The following is a 25,248-nucleotide window of genomic DNA, read 5'->3' as shown; positions in this document are numbered from 1 at the left end:
ACTTCACTTCAGTGTTTGCTGTGCTGTTTGGGGCAACTTCCCCTCAATGCGGTGGTCCTGCAAGTGTTGCAATTTCTCCTCGCCGAACCAACGCACACTAATTGTCCATTATAAGCTGAAGCACTGTCATCAGGCAAGGCACTGTCCTCTTCCCTGTGTCTATGCAGACTGTGTGTGCTCCTTCAGGACAGAATCATCTCTGAAAAAACATTTAACTAGAGACCATAGTCAAGCCCGCTCAAAGCAAGTGACTGCACGGTTAAATTGTGAACTGTGCAACTTTTCTGAGATTTGTAGTGATACACAGTATTTTGCACATTTGAAAATACACATACACAATAAGGAAACTGTTAAATGTCCCTTTAAAGACTGTAGTTTTCAGTCAAGTGTGTACAGTACTTTTCGTGCACATAAGAGTAAGAAACATCACCTCTGTACCATTGACAATTTTCGAGAAAACCTGTATCAAACTTTTATTCAAGGCACTTTAAACTCTGAAAGTACAGACTTTGAGACACATTCGGACGATCTAGACTTAACAGATGATTCCCTAGAGGATCAAGACCTCCATGATTTACTTCAACACAAAGTTGCATCTCTCTTACTGTGTATGCAAACAAATTTGCATGTGTCTAAAACAACAACTCAGGAAATAATAAATGAGCTTTGTAGTATTAGCTCAGTTGTAGAAGAGTGCACACCTAAAATAATTGAAAGTGTACTGATCAAGCATAATTGTGCAGTTAACAGTGCAGTCACTGCTGCTATATCCGAGATAGTTAAAAAAGTGAACCCCCTAAGTTTCTTGTCGAAAGACGGGCCTTTTGGCTCTGAATACAAAAGAGAAACTTTTTACAAGAAAAGTTTTAAAGTGATTGAGCCAATTGAATATGTTTTAGATGCATCTTCAAGGCGGAAATTTGTTTATATTCCGGTTTTGAAAGTTTTGACAGAGCTGTTAAATCGTAATGATGTGTTAGATAAAGTCTTGGAGACGGGACATATTGAAACAGTTGAACACTTGTCTCATTATAAAACATACAGAGACGGTCTATATTACAAAGACAATATTTTGCTCTCATCAGAAGATCTTAGCATTGCCCTAGGACTGTATATAGATGACTTTGAGGTTTGCAACCCACTAGGAACATCAAAAAAAAAGCACAAGGTCTGTGCAGTCTATTGGGTGATTTCTAATTTACCTATACGATACAGATCATCTGTACAGTCAATCTACCTTGCATGTCTGTGTCATAGCAATGATGTGAAGAAATATGGGTATGGAGCCATTCTTGAACCACTGATAAAAGACCTTGAACTACTTGAGCAGCAAGGATTGTATGTTCAGAAATTGGGAACAACTGTAAGAGGTACTGTACTTTATGTGTCTGCAGACAACTTAGGGGCCCACTCACTTGCTGGGCTTCATGAGAGTTTTAATGTTGACAAATTTTGCCGGTTTTGTTTAGCTAGTCGGCAAGATATTGACAGTCACGAGGTAAAGGAGAGAGTATTTCAGCTCCGGACGGTTGAAGCTCACAAACAGGACCTTCTGGAATTAAACAGACATCAGTTAGTTTCCGTGAATGGAGTAAAGAGTGACTGTGTTCTCAATAGACTTTCTCATTTCCACACAATCCAGGGCTTCCCCCCAGATTTTATGCACGACCTTTTTGAAGGAATAGTGCCACGGCAATTAAGTCTATGCATAAAGTCTCTGATATCCAAACAGTACTTTACAATAGAAGAGCTGAATTCCATCATTGAATCTTTCCCTTTCAAGTTTACAGATAAAACCAACAGACCTCATCCAATTTCAAAGTCGTTTGCATCCAAAAAATCTATTGGTGGGAATTGCCACGAAAACTGGACACTATTGAGACTTCTGCCTCTGATGATCGGTCACATTATACCAGAAGATGACAAAACATGGGGAATTCTATTAGATTTGAAAGAAATAGTAGAGCTTCTAGCTAGTGGACATTTTTCAGAAGAGACATTGGCATACTTGGAGTGTAAAATCTCCGATCACAGGTGCCTATTAAAAGAGGTGTTTCCTGATTTCCACCTCCTGCCCAAGCACCACTTCTTGGAACATTATCCCGAACTGATTCGGAGATTTGGTCCCCTGGTTGATTTCTGGACCATTAGATTTGAAGCTAAGCACAGCTTTTTTAAAAGGGTGGTGCATGATTCTCAGAATTTCAGAAACATCTTGCTCACTCTATCAAAAAAACACCAGCTTACTTTAGCTTACCATCTAGACTTGCCAAGTCTTTTCAGACCTGATCTGGAGGTTGGACACACTACAGTTGTTTCACCTGATGCACTCGAGCACTCCATGAGGCGGGCTGTAGAGCTGAAATATGGAAACCTAAGTCGTGTGTCTCTTGCAACCCATGCCTGCCTTTATGGCACGAAGTATTCAGAGGGTATGTTTCTGTCCGTGGGGCACACCAGTGGCCTGCCTGACTTTGGGAAGCTGGTTAAAATTCTAGTTGTGTCCAGCAAAGTGTCTTTCTTCATAGAACCATATCATGCATGATACATGGAGCACCTGCGGAGTTATGAGTTGATGAAAAAACAGTCTTCTGAACTGGTGATTGTGGAATTACATGAACTAAATGGATATCAACCCCTGTATCCATACACAAAAGCAGGCAAACTGATCGTGACATCAAAAGTTTTTCTTCATTAAGGTATAGTTGAGCTGTTATTTTACTTTAAATGGCGTTCCTCTCCTTCCTCTGAAAAACATATGCAATATGTCCATAAGCGTAAAAACATGTTTTAAACAGAATGTTTATTAATGTTTCTTTATTGTTCATTTTGTCTTTTCTTACATTCTTTTTTTTTTCTCATCACCAGGGAAGTCGTGAGAGTTCCTCAATTGCAAGATGCTGTTGCGTGTGATCATTTCAGCACAGGACATTAGAAAGATCCGCTTGGACTCTGTTCCAGATTCGGTTCACAGCCTGAAACTGGTGTTGAAAAACAAACTGCAGTTACGCTCTCCATTTGACCTTCAATATGAAGATGAGGATTTCAAAGACTTCTGTAACCTCACGTGTGTTGACGATCTACCGAAAGACAAGGTGACATTGCAAGTCGTTTTCTGCCCTGTCTCTTCGGACTCAAGTTTGGACACTTTAAGCTCTGCTGTACCATCATCTCCGGCAGCATCCTCTTCAGCTCATTCATCATCTCCGACGACGTCCTCTTCATTGAGCAGCCAAACGGAGGGCTTTGCGGGTCAGCGTTCACAGCACTGGCCAACTCATTTTCCCATTCCCACCTTCTCATATGATGTTGAGCTGAGGCTCAGGCAGGGCAATGGTGCTTTTAAAGAAAGTGGAGCACTTCTATCCATTTCAAGGGACATGAAGTCTGAGATTCTGCTCAAACTTGCTGAAACAATATATTCATTCATGACCTACCCTACACTTGAACATTATGGATGTGTAGCCAAGGCACTTGTTGAAAAACACCCTTGCCTTACAGAACCTGGCTCCACATCTGGATGGTATGGATGGAAACACAGCATAACGTTTAAGATGGGCAATTACAGACAGAAATTAAAAGCTGTGGGCTGCCGAGAACTGGAGGTTAATTCTGAGAAAAGAGGTGCTGGGGACACGCGAGGGAAGAGAAACAAAGTCAAGAAACCTAGACGGTCTGAAACAAATTTTCTTCCACAGCTCCCCCAGGGAAGAGACAGCAGAAGTCTTGAAGAAGATAGAGAAAAGATGGTCCAGGAGATGAGAAAAACAACCCCAAACCTAGCCTACATCGATAATGCAATGAATGCCACATATGCACTGAGAAGACAGGAGATCGTTGAAGAGGAGCCACCTGTGGCCGAAATGAGAGTCAGATGGCCTGCCCTTTTTACTGAAAGACAGGTAAAATGTGTAGTTTTTCTTAGCCATTGCAAAGTAGTAATGTTGTATTGTGTATATTGCAGGGCTCTATGCTAACATTCCTCCCATTGAGCACATGTGCTCCTAAAGTGAAATATTTGGGAGTCAAATAAAAAATTGTTTATGTAACGCTTAAATAATGTTTGGGTCAAGCGTGACCCATTTTTACATTTGATAACAGTAAAAAAAATCCTCAACAATTCACCTTATACCTGTAAATTGATGACTTCGGATGTGACCCATTGCGATATTATACCGAAAGTCTCGCGATAATTATGCGATATTTTGTTTGCGTTGCATCTCGCCTGACATGTACCCAAAGAGTATAGAAGCAACAAGAGGAGAAACTCAACAAAACGTTGTGCTGCATTCAGTCCAAGATGGCTGCGCTGCACTCAATGGAATGTTCCATTGCAAGCTGTCAGTTGTAGTGCTGAAATGTGAAAATTTAGGTGACTTTTAATTTGAACTAAAACTAATCTTACTTCTCTACATAGATCGTCAAGGAATTCACCAGGCTCATGTCAATGGACATCAATAAGTTCTATGAGGGTCTTGACAGCCATCTGCATAAACTTCTTCAGTTATTCCGGTTGAAGCGCTTTGAGGAAGTTCAAGAAATGACATCCTTAATGGAGAGTCTCGACAAGGATGTAAGTGCATATTTGTTGTAGTTGTGGTCCACATTAATAGTGCAACCCCACTGAGGAAAGGGACCCAGATGTAGATTATGACATAGTAAACTTCCTCTAATTAATGTGCTTGGATAAGGACTTTGATACGTACTGAATGAATAAGAAATGGCTCCGTAAGATGGAGGAGATGGAGAGAAACTATGGGTTTGTTGAATATAACCTGCCTGTGAGAAGGTCAGAGTTTAAGTTACCTCTTTGAACTGAAAGCTAAGTTTCCGTCATTTGAGGGTTGACAAAAATCAGAGTTCTAATATCAACTGAATTCACATATCGTGTTTTTGCAGGCATCAAACCAAAGGAAGAGAGCAGCAGCTTTGCAGGGACTGCCATGGTACATGAAGGAAAATCCTTCTACATTGATGAAGAGATGTGAGGTAAGCAGCAAAATATTGTTCAATGATATAAAAACTAGTTCACAATAGGCATATCACATATGCATATCACTTCAGGCATCCTCTGTGTGGATACACTATATAGCAAAACATGTCTAAAGCACAGGCACCTTTTTGTTTTTTGTTTGTTCATGCATGAAGCCAACAGATCCTGGGGAGGACGTCATCAAGGGAATGGTGATTGGAATCCTCTTGGTCGTTGAAGATGTGAAGGAGCCCCTTCCAGTTTCCTACAACGATGTTGCCATCGTCATCGAGGAAAAGATTGTCATGCGTCATCTCGGTGATGTACCCAACGCTTTTGTGAACCTGATGGGCCTGCTGTACATGCTGAACCTTGACTATCCAAAAGACATTAAATATACTTTTGAGGTGATTCAGCGCCTGTTCATGGGAATCGAGTCTGAGATCTGCACTCCCAGAGTCCACTCTCTAAAGAATAAACTGCTACGCTAGAGGGATGGCTCAGGAGGATGTTTCTGCATTTGGCCCTGAGGAAGTGGGTTTTTTTGCCATTTGTTCACTATGTAGTAAGAGGAAAAGAAATGTAAAGTCCTTCTGTGGGTCACAAGTTTTTTATGTTTTCATGTTCTAACCGATCTCTATTGCTCTGTGGAGGAAATGTCTCTTGCAGACACTAATGCAGACGTTAATGTTGTAGACCAAACATGAACAGAGTGGAGATTTCAGTAATGTTTGAACGTGTTCATTTTCTGGCTGACACTTGAGCAAGTTTCTCAGAGAGAGATTCCTATTTTGTATGTATATCTTGCTGCATTTTACTGAACATTCCCTTAGAATGGATGTAGATGTTGATAAAGTCATTTAGAGAGTTGGGTTTTTTTCCCCTCAAAGAAAGGATGCTCTTTATTTTAATTTTGTTCTTACAAGTGGGACACAGTGTAACTTCAGTTTTTGACCAGCCCTGAAAGAGTTCGTTTTTTACACCGTTTAGTAAGCGATGAAATCGATTGCCCTTCTGTGGGTCACCCCACCTTGTTTTCATGTACTGACTTATTTCAAAAGTATTAATCCATGTGATGTTACAGAGAAATTGTCAAGAGTGGACATTTCAGTAATGTTTGAATGTTTTCATTTTCAGCAAGTTTCTGAGATTTGTTTTGGTTTTTTATGAATCTTTTTGCAATTTACTGCAGCAACTCTGAAGATTAAAGTGATGGTTCTGAGTAATTTCATCCTAGGGTCCTTTGCACCATGACCGCGAGCCAAACACCCCCCCCCCCCCCCCCCCCCCCCAGAATCTTGTTTTACCTGGGTCGAACATTGGGAGAGTTAGCGTAGAGTAGCGTTATCAGCTGAATAGCTGGGGGGGGTGTTTGGCTTGCGGTAATGGTGCAAAGGACCCTAGGATGAAATTACTCAGAACCATCACTTTAACTCAGAATGGACTCCGTTGAAGGGTTAGGGTTGAGTTATTGTTTTTCCCTGAAGGAAGGGTGCTCTTATTTTTATGTAATAAATTATTATTTATGTGTGGGACAGTTTAATTTCAGTTTGAGCAGCCCAAAGCAAAAGTGTGTTAGAGGGTGTTAAGGCTAACTTTGTCCCAAGGACATCAATTGACACTTATTTTGAAGCAAGCCTGGTTGAAGTTGGACTTGTTGGGATTTTAATAAAGGTCCTTATTGAATTGTCTTTTAAGCTATTTTTTTCATGTGTTAATATTTAAGTTTGACTGGCAAATAATAATGTTACCCTAACTTGATAAAGTAAGTTATACCAACATCTTTTTTAGTTCTCTTAAAGTAATGTTTTCCACTCCACATTACTTGATACAGAAAGTTAAGTCAACAAATCGTGAGTTGTATCAATTATGTATTCCATGTTGAGCCAACTTGATTCACAGTTGAAGGAACTTGATAAAATACATTTAACCAACATCTCTTAAAGTTATCTCAAATAATATTTTCAGGTCCAACTTACTTGATACAGGAAGTTGAGTCAACAGACTGCAAGTTGCATCAACTCCTGTTTTGAAGTGTGATAAACTTGACACTATTAGTTGACTCAAATTAACTCGGTCAAAGCAACAAGATGACTTGATATAGTTAAGTTGAGTCAACAAATTTTTTTTTACAGTGTACATTATTGATCCTCTAAGGTACAGTATTGTCCCTTAGAAGGTACACACAGGTAAGGTACAAATTTGCTCCTTTTCTTCAAGGTACAATAATGTACCTTTGAGGGTACCACCCCAGTGACAAGCTTTTGTACCTTAAAGGTACTGATTTGTACTTTTTTTTCTGAGAGTGCATATAGAACCACAGACAGCAATTATTTTATCTGTTTTAACACTGAAGCTATGCATCAGATTTAATCTTCATATCCAATTTTGAATCCTTATCCAACCAGGGTTTACATTCGCATTGAGGCGACAGCATTTCCCCATTGTTGCTTTAATGTTGCTGTCCATTCACTCCACACTAGCAGCAGCTGTAGCGTTCACCCCTACAGTACATTCTCAAACACATGCTGCTTGAATGCTGAATACTTAATAAGACGCGTTTACGGTGTGTTTTTTGTAGAAATCTGGCACCCTATTTGAATGATGTTAACCTGAAAGAACGTGCCGTTCATAGACACCAGAATGAACGAGTTCACAGTAACGTTCATCGGGCATTAATACAGTACGTTCAGTTCACGTTCGCCCAAAATATGAACGAGTTCATGAACTATCGTTCAATGAACGCGTTCAGGCACAACACTGCATTCAATGGTTTCCGTTTTAGGCATTCTCTCATTCTAAAAGTGACGAAAAGGTTATGACGAATCTGCCATGAGCCTTAACAAATCCTACTCAATTTAAGTCAATACAGGTATTGCCACAAAACAGGGAACAACGTGGTCTTCATTAGTGACAGTTTTTTATTAAATCTCGCTTACGCAAGATAGGACGTGAACAAGCCTCATTACAGAGGAAAAACAGTTGTCTTCCATTCACCTTACCTTTAAGAAAAAATCCGGTATACAAAAAAATACCGAATGGTGCTATAGCCTCTCAACTAACAGAGGACAAAAAAGAGTACAATTCATTTCTTTCCCCAGACAAACACACTCACACAAAGGTGACTGAGGTGGACAGTGCCATGAAAACAAAGAAAAGGGAGACAAAACGATACACATTTTCACGCCAGTAACAACACAACCCTGAAATGAACACAGTAATATTTAACTAAATTTAGAACAATGGATGAACTTTAGTCAATGCAAAAATAATTATTTAATAATTATACAAAAATCACCTTGAACAGGACATCACATTTCCCCATGTTTTGAAAAATACAACACTGTATTCAAAATAAAATCAAGTGGACGAATAATATTTAAATAGTTTTATTATTTTTTTGAAAAATATATGTATTTTTCATTTTTCACTTGTATTTATTTTTTGATTTTCACTGTATTATATTTTTCGGTTGCAGTTTTCATTTTTTCAGGTTCAAAACTTTTTAGCGTTCGGATCTTTTTTTTCACATTCACTATTGACCCTGATGTGGCGTAGGGGGCGGGGCGTCGACTGAGAAGAGCGTGTCATCACGAGTGACAGAGGCCCTTTCTCAATATGCGTTCTTGTGTGGCCTTTTGTTCTTGTGGACTTGTGTAACGTTATCAGTCGCAGCCCGAGTACGGTTCCCATTCTAAAGTCCGCATCTGGCCGAGAACGGTTATAATACCCGGATGTGACTCGCCCCGCCCATTTTCCCGGGCATGCATCGGAGCAGGCTCGTCTGTTCTTGTGAGAGCCAAATATCCCAGAATGCATTTCACCTCAGCAACAGGTAACAACGACAGGGGAAAATAAACAAATTTATGTCGAAGTTTATAAATACTACTCTATTTAAGTAACATAATGTAATTTTTAGGGCCGGGACTCGATTAGAAATATTATTCTAATTAATTAGAGGCTTTGTAATTAATTAATCGCATTTTAATTGCATAAATATTTGACCTGAGAACAGTGAGAAGTAATTTTTTTCACATGGATTTTATTTTTGTTCAACCAATTCCAGCAGACAAGTGTAGCAATAGCATATTTAGAAATATAGTACTTTCAGAAATTCAGGTAGTCTATAGGTAAGTAGACCTTCTGTAAACTATGTTTTTAATAATTAGACCAATTTACCAAGTAGACCAATACTTTCAAGTACATTCAGAACATTGGTTATTTTTTCAGACGTGGACTTAGTTACCCTGGTCCTTAAACCAGTCATCTGGTGCAATGTGGGTTGGGTGTGGGTCCTTGTACTCGGAGTCGGGCTAACGTCCACGCTAGCTGGTAATTGTTTTGCGTTGAGGTGATACTTGAGGCTCGATGTGCTGCGGTGATATGCGAATTTCTTGTTGCATAGCTTGCACACAACCATGCTCTTATCGACGCTTCCATCCGTCTGTTTTTTATAATAAAATTTCCCATTCACGGGGCCAACCGACACGGTCTCGTCAGCTTCTTCGTTCATGTTCACTGTGGTTTGTTGTTGTCTGAAGTCATGAACGCTAGTTGGTGCTCCAGTATAATCGGTCCGCCAAAACTCATCCAGTGAGAAACGTCCCGCGGTGCAAAAAATAAGTGTAAAAATGCTTAAAAAATGTTTAATGTGTAATTTTTTGTCTAATTAATTAATCTTAATTCACATTGTAATTAATTAATCTTAATTAACGCGCTAAAGTCCCGGCTCTAGTAATTTTATGACTGAAGTTAGTTGTGTAAGCAACTTTTGTTGTTACAATCTGCTCCTGCTGTACGAGGACCACTACACTGATTATCAGCCTCTTGGTGTTTAAGTAACAAGACAAATGGTAGGTGTGTGTGCATTCAAATATTTTAGTATAATAGTTTATTTTTTGTTACTGTATCCATCCTCCTCCTCCTAAAATGATAAAGCTAATTATTTTAGGACTGATTATATATATGGTGCTCAATATTATATATATCATTACTAATTTTAAATGAAAATGAGACAACAGCTTGGTAATAGTAAAATATTTAAGTCAAAAACTAAATTAAAACGTATTAGCAAGACCAGCTGACGTGGTGACGTCATCAAGTCAGCTGCTGTTCCAAATGCGGAAATGACCGTTCTCCGTTCTCCCGAACCTGCGAGTCAGAACTCCCGAGTCTTTCTCCCGAGTCTATTCTCGCGGGAACGCAAGTCCGTTCTCGCCGTCTCAGGTATTGAGAAAGGGCCAGAGTCATCAACCGTAATGCCTTCTTCAGACGTGGGCACGCGAGACTTAAGAGTCAACCCTTTCTTTTCACTATATTTAAGATGAGATGTAAAACGATTGACGCCACAGACAAAGCTCAGAATGTACCATTCATCAACCACACATGAATCTCGTTTCCCACTTCCACAAACAAGTGTGGACGCAGCGCAGCATCCGTGCGATGGCGTCTGAGTTCGGTAGAGTTGGAAAGATATTCACAGATTCGGGCTTCCTGGTTGAATAACTGGTCAGCGAAACTTAAATACAGACGACGCCTCTGCGTACTCGTCACACAGGAAGCTGACCATTCTGTGATGATAAATTATGTCCTATTGTCCGATTGGGGTTGCAGCTGGTTGTCTACATCACTACGGTTACAGAGAGGTGTAGTTTGTGTTTTAACAACGCTTCGCTGACGAACTACTGAACCGGGATGTCCGAATCTGTCCTCAGCCTTATTTGTTAAGCTGTCACTCATGATGATACGCCCCTCTCAGTCGACGCCCCGCCCCCTACACCACATCACGGTCAAAAGTCTGAATGTGAAAAAAAGATCCGAACGCGAAAAAAAGTTTTGTACCTGAAAATATAAAATCTGCAACCGAAAAATATAATACAGTGAATATAAAAAAATAAATTCAAGTGAAGAATAATATATATATATATATATATATATATATATATATATATATATATAATTCCAAAAAATTATAAAACTGAGTCAAAAATAAATTCAACCCGAAAATATTTTTCGTCCACTTATTTTTATTTTGAATACAGTGTCTTGTATAACTAGAGTAAGAGAGGAGGGAATCAGTGAGGGATAGAAGGACGAGGTATAAAATAAGTAGGAGAAGAACACGGAGCAGGTACAACTAGCCGGATACAAGTTGTTATGGTGTCCTACAGTTTACATAGCCTTTAACTCTCCCCCTCTCTATTTTTGACACAGTGCTATGTTTGCATAGACTGTTAAGCTTAGAGAGAGCAAGAGAAAAAGAGAGAATGAGAGCGGAAAAGGGAGGGAAGAAAAGTCTCGGCTAAAAGAGAAAAACGCACAAGAGCTGAGAAAGCTTATGGCTTGTGTGAGAGAGCAGTTAAGGGCATGAACACACATAGAAGGGCAGAAAAATAGGGGGAAAAAATCTGTCAGATAAAGTAAGAAAGACAAAGACAGGGGAAGGAGAAGTGGAAGAGACAGAGAAAGGAAGCTTTTAAGAGGTGTAAGGGCTTTGCTTCTGCGCTCGGAACATGTCTCTTAATGGAAAGGTGGCTCTTGTAACAGGGGGTGCTCAGGGCATTGGAAGAGCCGTGGTCGAGTCACTACTGCAGAGCTCTGCCAAGGTCAGTACAGCTCAGTCTGCCTTTATTTAAACTACAATTGTAAGTTCAACGCTATATAAACTAATTACTTTTTAAATTATTGTATTACTTTGTCTTCTTTTGAAAATTAGAATTTTAATAACTAATGGGGTTTAACATAACTGCTGTCATTTATTGTTTAAGCTTCTGTCATGTGTTCCCAGGTACAAAATACTTATCTCCACAGCTCAAGCACACACTAGACCTGCTGGGGCTTTATTTATTCAACTAAACACTGGGAAGCTTATTTCACATTCTCAATGCATTGTTTGTTCTTACAGCTGTGTCTAGTTGATATGTAGAAATTGGCCTAGTGTTTATTCGTCTTCGAGTCTAAACAGAATAATTATTTGGCTATATAGGAAACTTGCATTTTGCTATGCAAGAAAGAGCAAAAAGTATTTTGAAGTAGTTAAACCTCTTCACAACCCTTGACTCTATTAATTACAGTGCCATGTCATCGGTTTTGTATTTGTGTTCTCTGAGAAGTGCTCAGTTACTGAGCTGTTCACAGCAACACTTGTCAAACCACAGACCTAAGCAGAGGAAGTCAGCACTGTGACCAAAGAATGATGTCCGGCATTAGCTGTATAGCTTTATAGTTCACTCAGCCCCCAGTATGCAACTAAACTGATGATGAAGTAAAATGTGAAAACCGTACGTTTACAAGAATTTTCCTTGATAATTTTACAGAGAATGGATTATGGATTAATAAAAGGGATATCACTAAATAGTCTGCAGCAAAAAACTATTTTACAAACTTTGTATATTATAATCAAACACCTTGAATAAATGGATATTGCAAAACATGATTTGTATGCAAATTATGGTGTTTAATACATCCAAATACAGTAGTTTGGGGCTTAACATTAAAAAAAATATAGAGATATATATAAACCCTCCAACTAACAGAAGTCTGTGGAAATCGCCACCAGGTATACACTGCCATTCCAGCCTATGGTCAGAAACATCACCTAGAACCACCCATGATGATCTGAGCACAGAAAGTAGATGAACATATTTCAATGTGGAGTTACTGGGAAAAATACATATCCCTTAGCTAAACAGCTCAGGAAAGAGAACATTTTTGACTATCGTTTGATAAAGTGATGTCTGTTGTCGGCATTCTTTGCCTCCTACCTTGCAGATTATTACAATGCCCTCCTTCCATATAATTATAATACTAAAAGAAAAGTAAAATGCATATATCACACTAAAGAGGAAATTATATATGCATTAGGCATAAATCCTTGTTTGTTATTTCTAAAAAGTACATTTTATTCCTTCAGGTCTCCGTGGTCGACCTCAACAAGACATGTGGGGAAGAGAGCAAGACAGAGCTGGATGCTTTGTTTGGAGAGGGCAACTGCTGCTTTATCGCATGTGACGTGTCCAATGGAGAGGCACTGAGAGGTAACACGAACGCAGATGGGCCATTGCGTACTGTAATTGCCTTTAATGAAAATTTAACCTGTAGAAAATTGGTGTTAATAGAAGAAAATACTACGATTTACTTGTCTGTCAATATGTCTAGCATTTCGACTGCAGAATACTTGTACATGAAATGCTCATTATGTTCTTTTATGCAGATGAGCAAATTGTATCTGTATGATTTTGGTCATGGCTGGGTGAGAACAAGTAGAAGCACAGAATTGGAGTATTTGTAGGGAAAAAATGTCTTAGAGTGAGTCAGTGAGCAAGAGAGACATAAGACAACGTTTTTTTGTCTGACATCCAAAAAGTAAATCCCTGCAGGCTAACAGCTGTGGAATGCGGTTTGGTGTTGCTCTTGTGTGATAATTCTGTTTTTCTTATGGACACAAGCCTGCATAGAGCTGATGATTGTGTGTCTGCGTGCGTGCGTGCATGCATGGTAAGAAGAGATTGAATATGTATATTTGGTAAATGGACTGTACATGTATTCATACATCTTTTCTAAACTTTCAACTACTCAAAGCACTTTAACACTGTTATTGTCAATTGATACACTGATGACAGGAACTATCATACAGTGACACCTGACCATCAAGTGTATGGTAAACAGTGTGTGCAATTTTAGGTAGTGCTTGTGTTCTTTGTGTATGCACCATCAATGTGTGTGATTCCTTTATAGGCGTGTGTGTTCGTCAAGCAGATCTGTTAAAAGCAGGTTTGTCATTTCTAATTGCGGGGTATCTAAGTTTTGAATGTGGTAGGATTCAGCTTTTCATCCAACTGTCTGTCTGCTCACATAGACAACCTGCTGGTGGCTCATTGTATAAGAGCACAATGTATATACCGTAATTCATGTTGAATTTTTATTGATATTTATGTAATTTTTGGAGTATGTTCTCTAACATACACAAGCAAACAAAACACATGGGCTATCCTCTTTGTTGTTCAGTGAACAACGGAAAACACATTATCCCATGAAGACATTTTAAGAGAGATTCTCCAAAAGTGTAAGGTGCAATTGCTTGATTTAGTTTTTTCAATGTCTCATGTCTCACATTTTCAACCTTAATGTCTCAAGTCATTCACAGATGGGTTTTGTCTCTGTTGAATAGATGCATTTCACAGGACGGTAGACCAATTTGGTCGTCTGGACATTGTTATCAACAACGCTGGCATCAACAATGAAAAGAACTGGGAAAAGACCATACAGGTCAATCTGGTAAGACAAAGGCCCTTACATCACAGAACTGTTCAAACACGTCCCAATATCTACTCTCTACACCAGTGGTTCTCAACTGGTCTGGCTCCGCGCCAGTCTTATCTTTTTCCTTAACACTAGCTTAAGCTCTCTGTCTGAAAATTTGATAGTCTTCAGTGAGCCTGGACTGAACGGCCTTGATGTGTTTGAGCTCTCATGTTTTTATTATGTATATTCAAATTACTTTAATACAAACTCAAGATGTCCATAATGCCATCCTACGAAGCATTTGACGTTTGTTGTATTATACAATTTTGACACTTCAGAGCAGTAAAACAGCTCCATAACCTTACAATAATTCAACAAAGCAGCCTCAACCATATGTATAACACATCTATAAAAAAATTGGTTATTCTTGTCTCGTATTAAAAATTGCTTGATGATCTAAAACATCCAAGTGTGACAAATACGCCCCAAAAAAATAAGAAACCAGGAAAGGGTCAAATACTTTTTCACAGCATTGTACCAGTTTTACTCATTTATTGCATCAACAGGCTCTTAGCCATTCACAACAAGCCAAATCCCCTATAAGATTTTTTAGAGGAAAAAATTCCTCCTCATCAAGAGACATTATTGGCTGCTTGTCCCAAAGGGGTTCCTCTTACATTCTTCAGCTTTTTTTCTTGTTGAACGTGTTTGAACTGGTTCATGCTTCATGCTTTTAGGACTACTTATATTAGAGGTACCTGTACATGTTTTGAGCATCAAAACCCCATATAAAAACCTGGAGATGTCTGTGTTCCAAATATGGCAGCTGGAGTATATATTAGAGTACGTGTGGACTATTCACCTCATTCTGGTTATTGGTTGCTGCTAACCAGCTATGCAGGCACAGGCTGTAATGAAAGCATCTACTATCTTCAACTCACGCACAGAGAGACTAGAAAATATGAGTAATTTGTTGCAAAAGGGACATTCAATAAAGACTGAATAGTGTTGTCAAATGAAACAGCACAGGCATACAATACACAGAGAGAAAATATAAAAATCAAAAAGCCCGTAATAGACAAAGAAAGGCCTGAGACAACAGAAAAGACAAGGCACTCGTTGACAAACATTTAAGGAAGCACTGGAGTATACACAGTTTAAGTAAAAAACGGTTCTAATGAAGGAAATGGCGGGCAACTAAACAAAGACAGGAAGCAAAATTATCAGTGACGCATGGGTTCGGTGGTAAAAAGATAAAACAGGAAGTAACACTAGATAAAGTCGACACAGTAATGAATGAGGTGCCTATCTCAATCTACTTATCTCCTTGCCTATGAGGTGGTAATAACAGTAACCGGCCATTGCTTGTTGAATTGGGAGATATTGTTGTTAGAGTATAGTTCATTACATTGCATTAAATTACATGTCATTTAGCTGATGCTTTTATCCAAAGCGACTTAAAATAGTTCAGTGCACAGTGCAACAAGTGCAGTGGTAGTGAATGCACATCATAGTATACGTTAGGACTAATGCTTGGACTGACCTTTGTGTTAATCAATTTGCTTTCATGTCAATGTTGTCATTATTATTGGAAAGGAAACTCACAAACATTGCATTATGACACAGCGAGCAGTTAATGGAATGGCATTAAAAAACATTTTTATTATACTTGTTTCCACTGACAGAATTTATCTGTTGGCTTATAGAGAACTCACCGAACAGGTGTCAACAATGAAAACCACAACTACAAATATATTTGCTTATCAGTAAATTAACATATTCGCTGCTTTCATTTCCTTCTGTGTTATGTTCTGCTCTTGCCTGTTGTGAAAATAACCATTTTGCCCATGTTGTCTCTTAATCTTTGTAGACCTCTGTAATTAAAGGGACCTACTTGGCACTTGAACACATGAGTAAAGAGTACAAGAAAGAAGGAGGTACCATTATCAATGTCTCCTCAATGGCAGGTAACACATGCCCACACCAACATGTACATGTACATATTTGCCTTGATTGCTAGCTAAAGTTATACGTATCTAAAAATGTAAAGTGCTGTCCTACTTTTCTCAATTAGCTGACTGGCCAAATTGTTAAGACTGAATTTTTTTCTAGAATAAATATGATCATATCTCTGGCAAACGCACAATTTTAAGTAATGCTTTTATGTGATTCTTTGTATAGATTCAGATCTATCAATTAAAAAAAAATGGTGAGAGCATTAGTCAAAGGAGACAAAAACAGACCTTGGCTGCACTTGGTAGATAACAGAAAATAAATAGCAGGTTAGAAAAGATGACTATTTATCTTGCACCATCTCCTGCTGTGTCTAAAAAGCCGCTGTCACTGTTCAGTTTGAACAAGGAAAATTAAACTCAATAAGTGACAGATATTCAGATTAATGAAGTGCCATTAAAACATACATAACATACCTAACATTAGTGTTTAAATAATAGAACAGACACAACTACAGCTTGGCCCAAGAGGTATAAAAGTTAAGTTGCTAATCAGTAACCATAGCAACCCTCGAACAGTTACATTATTGAAGATAAAGTACTGCCTCAAGTACCTTATTGCTTTTATAACACGGTTACCAGAAATGTAAAATGTAAAAACTGAGACCAGTGAAGCCTGCAGTTCTCCACATGTTGTTCTGGGGCTCTTTTATGACCTCCTAGATGAGTCGTTCATTTATAAATTACTGCTTTATGGAGTTCATCAGCTTTTGTAACAGTTCACAAAAGAAATGAGGCCTGGGTGTGGCTAGTGAAATTTAACTACACTTTTTAAAACATGTCGTCAATCATAGTTCATTCATGGTTTATAAGGGGGGGGGGGGGTTCTTTTTCACATAGGACCTGGTAGGGTTAGATAGCTTTTTCCCATAATAAATAAATTCCATTTTGAAATTACCCGGGTTATCTTTGTCTCATTAAAAATAGTTAGACGATCTGAAACAAACTGAAACTTTTTAGTGAAAAATATTTAAAAACAATAAGAAACCAGAATTTAGCAAATACTTTTTCAAGGCACTTTAGGTCTAGAACAGTTCCGTCTCCAGTATGAGCTGAAAATCTTTCACAAATCTTGCTTGTGATAACATCAGTGAATGTACTTTCAATTGAATTAATTTTATTTTGTATAGCCCAAAATTGCAAATTACAAATTTGGCTCAGAGGGCTTTACATCCTCTGTCCTGACACCTTAACATCGGCACCGGAAAAACTCCCCTCTCCTGGGATGGACAGACTACAATGGATGTCATGTATACAGAATGAACAACGTAAAAGATGTATCATACATTCAATTCCTATGACAGATATGTTTCAAATATTGCAAGTAGTAAGCCAAGTGTACGGCAGGACCACTGCAGGAACAACCACCATCAGATACAACCACCATCCACACGGAATGCACAAAGAAGCCAAGTTGGTAGTGTTGGATTATGATGACAGTAATAGTAATGGGATTAATATTTGGAAAAAATAATAAGAATGATGATAGCAGCAGAAGTGGATGCTGGTTGCACAAAAGAGGAGCTTAATAACTGAAGGCTTGCATGTTGGATGTGCGCGCATACTTGCCATTTTCAATACAAACACAAACTTGTCCAAACATGGTGAAGCATTCTCCAAAGGAAAGAATGTTGAGCTATGTTGTGTGTCTGCTGTGTTTAGAATCATGATGTGTATTTTAGACCAAAAAACTTTGACTTTAAATACACTAACTTTAAACTAGTAATATCTTTACACTTGTATGCCTTGACAGTACACTACAAATGCTGTGGTTGCATAATTAAAGAATGGGAAGGTGATCTCACATAACTCTTTTCCTCAATAAAAACGATACGAAAATAAAAACTATGGAATTAAAAGTGCAGAAACAACATGGACAAGTTAGTTTGGAATTCACTTGAATTGTGATAGTATAGTCCAAACTTAATGGACTTGGTAAAATAGATTTGTACAGCGCTTTTCTAGTCTTCTGACCACTCAAAGCGCTTTAACACTACATGACATCATTCACCCATTCATACACTAATGACAGGACCTACCATACACAGTGGCACCTGCCCATCAGTAACTAACACATTGGACACATTAACATGCAGGTTAGCCGGGCCTGGGATCAGACCGCCAACCCTCTGATTGGAGGTCGACAGCGCTCCCCACTCACTCACGGTTGGGAGAGCGCTTAATGTTATGGTTAATTTATCACCAAACAGCGTAGGGGGATTGCACAAACGGCATCATTGGAGCCGGTAGCCGTGGTTGTATCAGCCCGTTCATGTCGCCCTGCTCCCGTACAAACCTCGTCTAGTGCTGCACCTGGTGGAAGCTCTGCGAGCGTCTCAGAACTTGCGCTCAGCAATTTCTCAATTTTGTTCATTCTCTTTTTTTCTTGGCAAAGTTTCACATGTATGAAGCTAGCAGGGTGCATATAAAGTTGATATAATTTGGTACGCTGACTAATCTGATCTCTTCCAGTGGAAAGTTTTATCACAGATTAAATTTGTGTATCATTCTCAGATTTCTTTATTTTGTTGTTAACAATCTAGTTCAAAATGTTAATTGCTATACAACAAAAGGGACACAACTCCCAAAAACATCAGGCCTAAAATAATTTACAGTGCTCAAAACATTATAATCCTATTCTGGTTAATTTAATTGCATTTTAACAACTACTTATATTTTCTGGGGTCTTCTCTCCTTGCTTGGATCCTTGCGACTCAATGTGTCCCTTGTAATAAGATGTAATGAAAGCTGCAAGTGAGCAAAAAAATGTAGTTTAAGTGACTCGGAATGAACCAGGGATATGGAAACTGAATATTTACGTATCTTGTATGTAAAAGAAAAGTAAAAAGTAAATTGAAAGATGCATTTAGAATTCTGCTTATTCGTGATTGAATTTTTCTCTGCTCAACTTAAGTTTCTTCTCTTGTCTCCTTTTATCTAAATAATCCAGCCTTCCTGCATTCACCTCACCAGCCTGTCTACACTGCTACAAAATATGGAGTCATTGGCTTCACTAGAGCTATGGCAGTAAGAAAAGCACACACAAACACTGGAACAGTACAAAGATTATCTTCAGCTCCTGTAGAATGGGATGCCTTCCAGAATGCTCAAAAGCTCAGCAGCTTATTCCAAATGTTCTTGCAGGATGCGTCCTCTCAGGGAAACTACGGCGTTCGTATTAACACCCTGTGTCCGGCCTTTGTTGACACTCCTCTGCTGCACTCAGTGGAACATGAGGACACCATGGGCAAGTTTGTCAAGTTCAAGGATGATTTCAAACGCAGCATGAGCAAGTTTGGAGTTTTACAGTAAGATTACTTGATTAAAAATGTAACTTTTTTTTAGCTTCCTGTGCCTTTTTTCCATTACTATACAGTTTTTATTCATATTATGTACCAAAGAAGAAACCTTAAAAAAGAAATTGTGTCAGAATATCAAGTAATTAAACAAAAATGGCAAAATCCGTATTGATTTAACATACTGTACTGCTATGGTTCCCCGACAAATGTAACAGCTGTATGTGCATAGTGTAGGTGGTTGCTTTGACCTGGCCAGTGGAGCAACCTCAATGCTAGTGCATTTGAGCGTGCTCCACTGATTAAGTCAAACCCACTGCATGCACACTGCATGCACTGCACTGCATGCACTAAAAGTATGCAGTGATGATCTGAAACATCTGTATGACAAAAAATGGTTTTATATATGGCTCTGAAGAAGCTTTCTTTAACACAAATTGTGAAGCTCAGAGATAAGGAGCAGATTTATTTTGAGTCAGAGAAAGTTGTGGCAAGATGACTTCCTGATCCCTCATTACACACAATACAACACAATAGTGTTTTCATGACTAGGAGATATTACATTGACATGCATCATACATTTATTTCCTGCCCAAAGGGTCCTCCGATGATGCCATACCATTGTGTGGGCACTGACCGTTAAAAGGTTTTAGTCATATTTGACGGATAGAAGTTTGTCTGTTCACCTTGGCAAATAATCAACTTTACAGGAAATAAATGCAAGTAAAGTTATTTAATTCATAACCCTTACCCTTAACTAACTTTAGACACTTTTTACAAAAGTGAGGACAGGCCAAAGAGAACACAAAAAAGAAAATGTCATGAAACTGTAGGAATGTAGAAAAAAAACAAAAAACATCCTTAAACAGGCCTGTGAAGTCTGTGCGTGCCTTACTTTTCAATCTATAATCTAATGCCCTATTCCCTCTCTGTATTAATCTCTAGGCCATCATTGATAGCAGAGGGCATGATGAGGTTGATTATGGACACCACTCTGAATGGAGCTGTGATGAAGATCACCTGCTCAAAAGGAATTCACTTCCATACCTACGAACCCATGTCTGCTTGAGACATGTTCACACTGCAGCTCAGGAAAAGCATAAAATGCAACCCAACAGAAAATGGACCAGGACATCTTGCTGCAGCTGGGCTTATCATCAGAACTGTGTCAGAGCATCATTTGGATTTTCAGGAAAAACATATAACATATAAATAACTTGAACAATACCTTATCATATATACAGTACATAGGCATACAGATGTCCAAATTAAAACATACATTTTGACAATATAATAGTAATCGTCTCTCCATCTGATTTATGTAATTATGTTAATTATATAAGTATGATGAAAATAGGCAAGAACCAAATCCAGTGTTTTTGCTTATGTAAACTAGGTTTCTATGTGTTACAGCCAATAATTGACAGTGTTAACTCACACAAAACCATTATGTGAATTGTTTGATGAAACAGTCTTAAAAGTAGTAACAGCTAGTTTATTTGTTCTGTGTATAAATATAACTACAAAAATATATTGGACTATTTCTGCTCCACATGTCTGGAACAAAGTCCCAGAAAGTTGCAGGTCTGATGAGACTTTCAGCTGCTCCAAATTAAGAAACTAATTTCCTTATTTTTTGCCTTTTAATGTTTTTATGTGACGTACTTTGCATTGCCTTGTTGTTGAAATGTGCAATACCATAAAACTTGCCTTTAATGATGTTGGCCATACTCAATTGTTGTTAGATACTGAAAGAAGATTTGATGAGAGGCTCAAGAAGTCTTCCTCTGGCCATTGTTTGTCTAGGGGCATAACCTTCAGCCTGAACCACTGTCCAGACAGCACACCTGCAACATCATCCCTTCCTTCTCTCGTCCCCCCCCATCTACACCAATTGTTGATTCCAAAGACAACAGACGTGTCTGTGCTCCATAAATAAAAACACTGTTTGCCTCAGTCACCTGATTCGTCATACATTCGCAAACATAATGCTGAAAATGTTCAAAATGCATCCCATATCCATTGCAGCGAAAAGTGAGCACTACATCACAGCCACATATGAAGAAATACCTAAAAGAACATATATTTGTTGAAAGATCAGCAAAACCTGGATTCGAACCTTGTCGAGCAAAACAACAATGCATTCTATCTAAGGCCGCTGCGCTACGCCGTCGACCAACCGTCAGGGCTGGACTGGGACAAAAAAGGCCCTGGCATTTTTGCTCAGACAGGCCCACCACAATCGGTTGGACACAACCACCAACCAGCACACTATCCTTGCGGAGTAAACGATGACACAATTTTCATTTTTGGGTGAACTATCCCTTTAAAGAGCACAAACCCCTCTTTAATATGACACCAAACAACATTTACCTATAAATGTACTTCCCATAAAAAACCTATACAAACAAATTACTCACACAAAACGTCCAGATAATATATATATAACATTTTTAGTATTCGATTGACGTTATATTGCATATTGATGATATTGGAAATTCAGAAAAAACATTAGAAAATATCTAGTTAGTTGAATATATAGCGTTTAAAATGCAAAGCAGGTTTTTAACCCCCAAATAACATGCGTTAGCTACCTCTTCTAACGTGTAACTCGTTGTGGGCGAGTAATAATTAAAATAATCAAATTGCATCATTTAAGTTTTTTTTCTAGAGAAGAAGGGCCGTCGACGGCCGTTATGAGTTTTAAATGGTTACATTAGAATATCCCAAGTTGCAATTGAATAAGTGAACTCTCAACTCTGCTAGCTACAAAAACAGTGCAAAAAAGCTTATGCTGTGTTATTTGACTTTAGCTAACTGAGTGGCCTTTGCAGTAACTTTTAAGTGACAATTTGACAAATGACAACTGACACTCAGACTTTATAATAGCAACAACTGACAACGATTATGTTTGTTGCCTTATTATAATATTCATTAATTTAGGTATCTGTTAAATCGTCATCATCTTCGTTGTGGCCCAGCCCCAGCCCAGCCAGGCCCACACACACTATCCTCATGCACCCGCCCTGATTAACACTCCCTCCCTGTTCATATAGCTACTATGCTTGCTTACCGTTTCAATGACACTCTCCTGCTCACTCTGTCCCTCCTTGACTTCACTATCAGACTAAGACACCTGCTGCACCTTCTCCTCTGCTGCCTGCGAGCCGCAAGCACCACTATCGCTATGGCTAGTCACCTCTCCTCCTCCATGTGCTATGTTCACCTGCTGTTTCTGCAACATGTCGTCAGGTACTGTAGTAGTTTTGGAAACTGAAGCTACAGCACTAAACATGTCGGTTATTTTTTAACATGTTGAGACATCAACCTCTAGATTTTTTTTTGGCCCGCAATTTCTCCGCACCCCCCTTGCTCTTACGTTTTGGTTTCTCCATCCTAATCCACAGATTTCTTTCTGGCTCTAAACCACTGACTGCATCTGACTGACACACGGAGAGGGAGGGGTGGAGCCTGCTAAGAGATGATTGGGCCAGCCCAGTGTCAGTATGGAAAATTAACCAATGGGCCGCTGTCCCTGCTTTATGGGCCGGTCGAAAGCAAAAAATAAATAATAATTGTATAGGCCTATCGACCGGCCCCCAAGTGCGTCGGCCCACCAGGCATTTGCCCAGTGTACCAGATTACCAGTCCAGCCCTGCCAACCGTGCTTTCAAGTGTCCCTGCCATCGTCAGTGGCAAAAATCATTTTGGTTCAGGGTAAACCAAGACAACTGTATTTTGGTGTGCGCAGCATTGAACACTTCATACATATTTATCGGTGCTTTTTCGCGATGCTTGATACTGTTATTTACACATAACATCCACATTGTTAAAAAGTGTTTTACAGACGTGAAATACACCGGGGGTGTCAGGGGGGACGCGGTCGAGGGCAAGGAGGGAGGACTCAGATGCGGAGTTTGAAAAATAAAAGACTTTAATTGTCAAAAAACTCAAAATCACTCCAACCAAAAAAGGGGAGGAAGGAGGCAAAAACAAAACAGACAAAAAAACAGGGACCTGGACTTGAAAACATAGACTTGACTTACTTGACGGGACACAAGAACGTCGACATGTAATGACGCCACACCAGACAAGGGACTCACAGGGCTTAAATACACAAGGGAGGTGCAGGTGATTGAACACAGGTGGAAACGATCAGGCACGACAGACAATTACAGGGGAAGACAGGACAAGGGAGGAAGTGAAGTTACCCAGGAACACCAGAGACATGAAAACTACAAAATAAGACAGAGCAGACCCAAACCGTGACAGAACCCCCCCCTCAAGGACCGAATTCCAGACGGTCCTAAAGGGGGGCAGAACCATGAAAATCAGACAAGGGGCGGGAGGGTGGGGACCCGACAGCTATGGTCCGGCGGCCTGCCGGGGCGGCGGCCGGGCGTGGGGTGCTCTGGGGGTCTTCCGGGTCGGCGGCCGGGCCTCAGGGTCTCTGGGGGTCTGCCGGGTCGGCGGCCAGGCCTCAGGGTCTCGGGGGGTCTGCCGGGTCGGCGGCCGGGCCTCAGGGTCTCGGGGGGCGCCGAGCTGTGCGGCTCCGGCGTCGTCGTGGTGTGGGGCGCCGAGCTGTGCGGCGTCGTCGTGGTGTGGGGCGCCGAGCTGTGCGGCGTCGTCGTGGCGTGGGGCGCCGAGCTGTGCGGCTCCGGCGTCGTCGTGGCGTGGGGCGCCGACCCAACCCCTGACCCCACCCCCCCTTCAAGGACCGACTTCCAGGCGGTCCCAAGAGGGTGGGAGGGAGGGGTCATGGTCGGGGGCCGTGGGGACGGGCCTGGAGGGGTCATGGTCGGGGGCCGTGGGGACGGGCCTGGAGGGGTCATGGTCGGGGGCCGTGGGGACGGGCCTGGAGACTGGAGTCTTGGGGCCGGAACGGGCGGAGACTGGAGTCTGGGGGCCGGAACGGGCGGAGACTGGAGTCTGGGGGCCGGAACGGGCGGAGACTGGAGTCTGGGGGCCGGAACGGGCGGAGACTGGAGTCTGGGGGCCGGAACGGGCGGAGACTGGAGTCTGGGGGCCGGAACGGGCGGAGACTGGAGTCTGGGGGCCGGAACGGGCGGAGGCGAGACTCTGGGGGCCGGAACGGGCGGAGGCGAGACTCTGGGGGCCGGAACGGGCGGAGGCGAGACTCTGGGGGCCGGAACGGGCGGAGGCGAGACTCTGGGGGCCGGAACGGGCGGAGGCGAGACTCTGGGGGCCGGAACGGGCGGAGGCGAGACTCTGGGGGCCGGAACGGGCGGAGGCGAGACTCTGGGGGCCGGAACGGGCGGGGGTCTTGGAGCTGGGGGCGTGGGTCTTGGAGCTGGGGGCGTGGGTCTTGGGGCCGGTTCGGGCGGAGACGGGCGTGGTTGGCGCCGTCGCTGCCGCCGAATGCGGAGGTCCAGGGCGTGGGGGTCGTACCTGGCCTGGAGGCGGGCGGCCAGCTCCAGCACCTGTTTCCAGCGTGCGCTGAGGACTGGGGGCTGGAGGCTGGCCTCCATCGGCGAGGCCCAACCTGGGTCTGGAGAGCGGCGAGGGCGGTGAACGTGGCGCTGCCTGGAGCCTGCTTTCGAGCCGGGGTTGGCGTTGCGCCGGGCAGCCAGCTGCGTGCCGTGTGGGTCCCCAAACGCCAGGCGAGTTCCCAAAAACGGGTTTCTCAGGTCAAACCCTGCTGAGTCTTTAGGTGGTGGCGTCATTCTGTCAGGGGGGACGCGGTCGAGGGCAAGGAGGGAGGACT

The 25,248-nt window shown here is 41.0% G+C and overlaps 2 protein-coding genes across 2 annotated transcripts; both read left to right on the top strand.

The window, feature by feature from the left end:
* The first annotated feature begins 615 nt into the window (after nucleotides 1-615).
* Nucleotides 616-6,242, top strand: LOC119226466 (sterile alpha motif domain-containing protein 3-like). Its single transcript, XM_062564736.1, has 5 exons — nucleotides 616-2,699; nucleotides 2,869-3,902; nucleotides 4,418-4,573; nucleotides 4,900-4,989; nucleotides 5,149-6,242. The coding sequence occupies exons 2-5, from the start codon at nucleotides 2,898-2,900 to the stop codon at nucleotides 5,461-5,463; spliced, it is 1,566 nt and encodes a 521-aa protein (XP_062420720.1). The 5' UTR covers nucleotides 616-2,699; nucleotides 2,869-2,897; the 3' UTR covers nucleotides 5,464-6,242.
* Nucleotides 6,243-11,042: 4,800 nt separating this feature from the next.
* Nucleotides 11,043-24,226, top strand: hpgd (15-hydroxyprostaglandin dehydrogenase). The gene is made up of 7 exons (XM_037472743.2): nucleotides 11,043-11,577; nucleotides 12,885-13,008; nucleotides 14,142-14,248; nucleotides 16,086-16,182; nucleotides 19,178-19,254; nucleotides 19,372-19,535; nucleotides 20,469-24,226. The coding sequence occupies exons 1-7, from the start codon at nucleotides 11,485-11,487 to the stop codon at nucleotides 20,590-20,592; spliced, it is 786 nt and encodes a 261-aa protein (XP_037328640.1). The 5' UTR covers nucleotides 11,043-11,484; the 3' UTR covers nucleotides 20,593-24,226.
* Nucleotides 24,227-25,248: the final 1,022 nt, after the last annotated feature.

The sequence above is a fragment of the Pungitius pungitius genome, chromosome 9 (genome assembly GCF_949316345.1).
Source record: "Pungitius pungitius chromosome 9, fPunPun2.1, whole genome shotgun sequence".
NCBI classification, from domain to species: domain Eukaryota; kingdom Metazoa; phylum Chordata; class Actinopteri; order Perciformes; family Gasterosteidae; genus Pungitius; species Pungitius pungitius.
This window is presented reverse-complemented; position numbering and strand designations above follow the sequence as displayed.

What these genes read in the sequence shown, in the direction of transcription:
- LOC119226466 (XM_062564736.1), top strand. Translation starts at nt 2,898, where the DNA reads ATGCTGTTGCGTGTGATCATTTCAGCACAGGACATTAGAAAGATCCGC. An exon ending in CCCTTTTTACTGAAAGACAG is followed by an intron (nt 3,903 to 4,417) that starts GTAAAATGTGTA and finishes TTCTCTACATAG; the next exon opens with ATCGTCAAGGAATTCACCAG. An exon ending in TGGAGAGTCTCGACAAGGAT is followed by an intron (nt 4,574 to 4,899) that starts GTAAGTGCATAT and finishes GTGTTTTTGCAG; the next exon opens with GCATCAAACCAAAGGAAGAG.
- hpgd (XM_037472743.2), top strand. Translation starts at nt 11,485, where the DNA reads ATGTCTCTTAATGGAAAGGTGGCTCTTGTAACAGGGGGTGCTCAGGGC. An exon ending in CAATGGAGAGGCACTGAGAG is followed by an intron (nt 13,009 to 14,141) that starts GTAACACGAACG and finishes TCTGTTGAATAG; the next exon opens with ATGCATTTCACAGGACGGTA. An exon ending in AGACCATACAGGTCAATCTG is followed by an intron (nt 14,249 to 16,085) that starts GTAAGACAAAGG and finishes TAATCTTTGTAG; the next exon opens with ACCTCTGTAATTAAAGGGAC.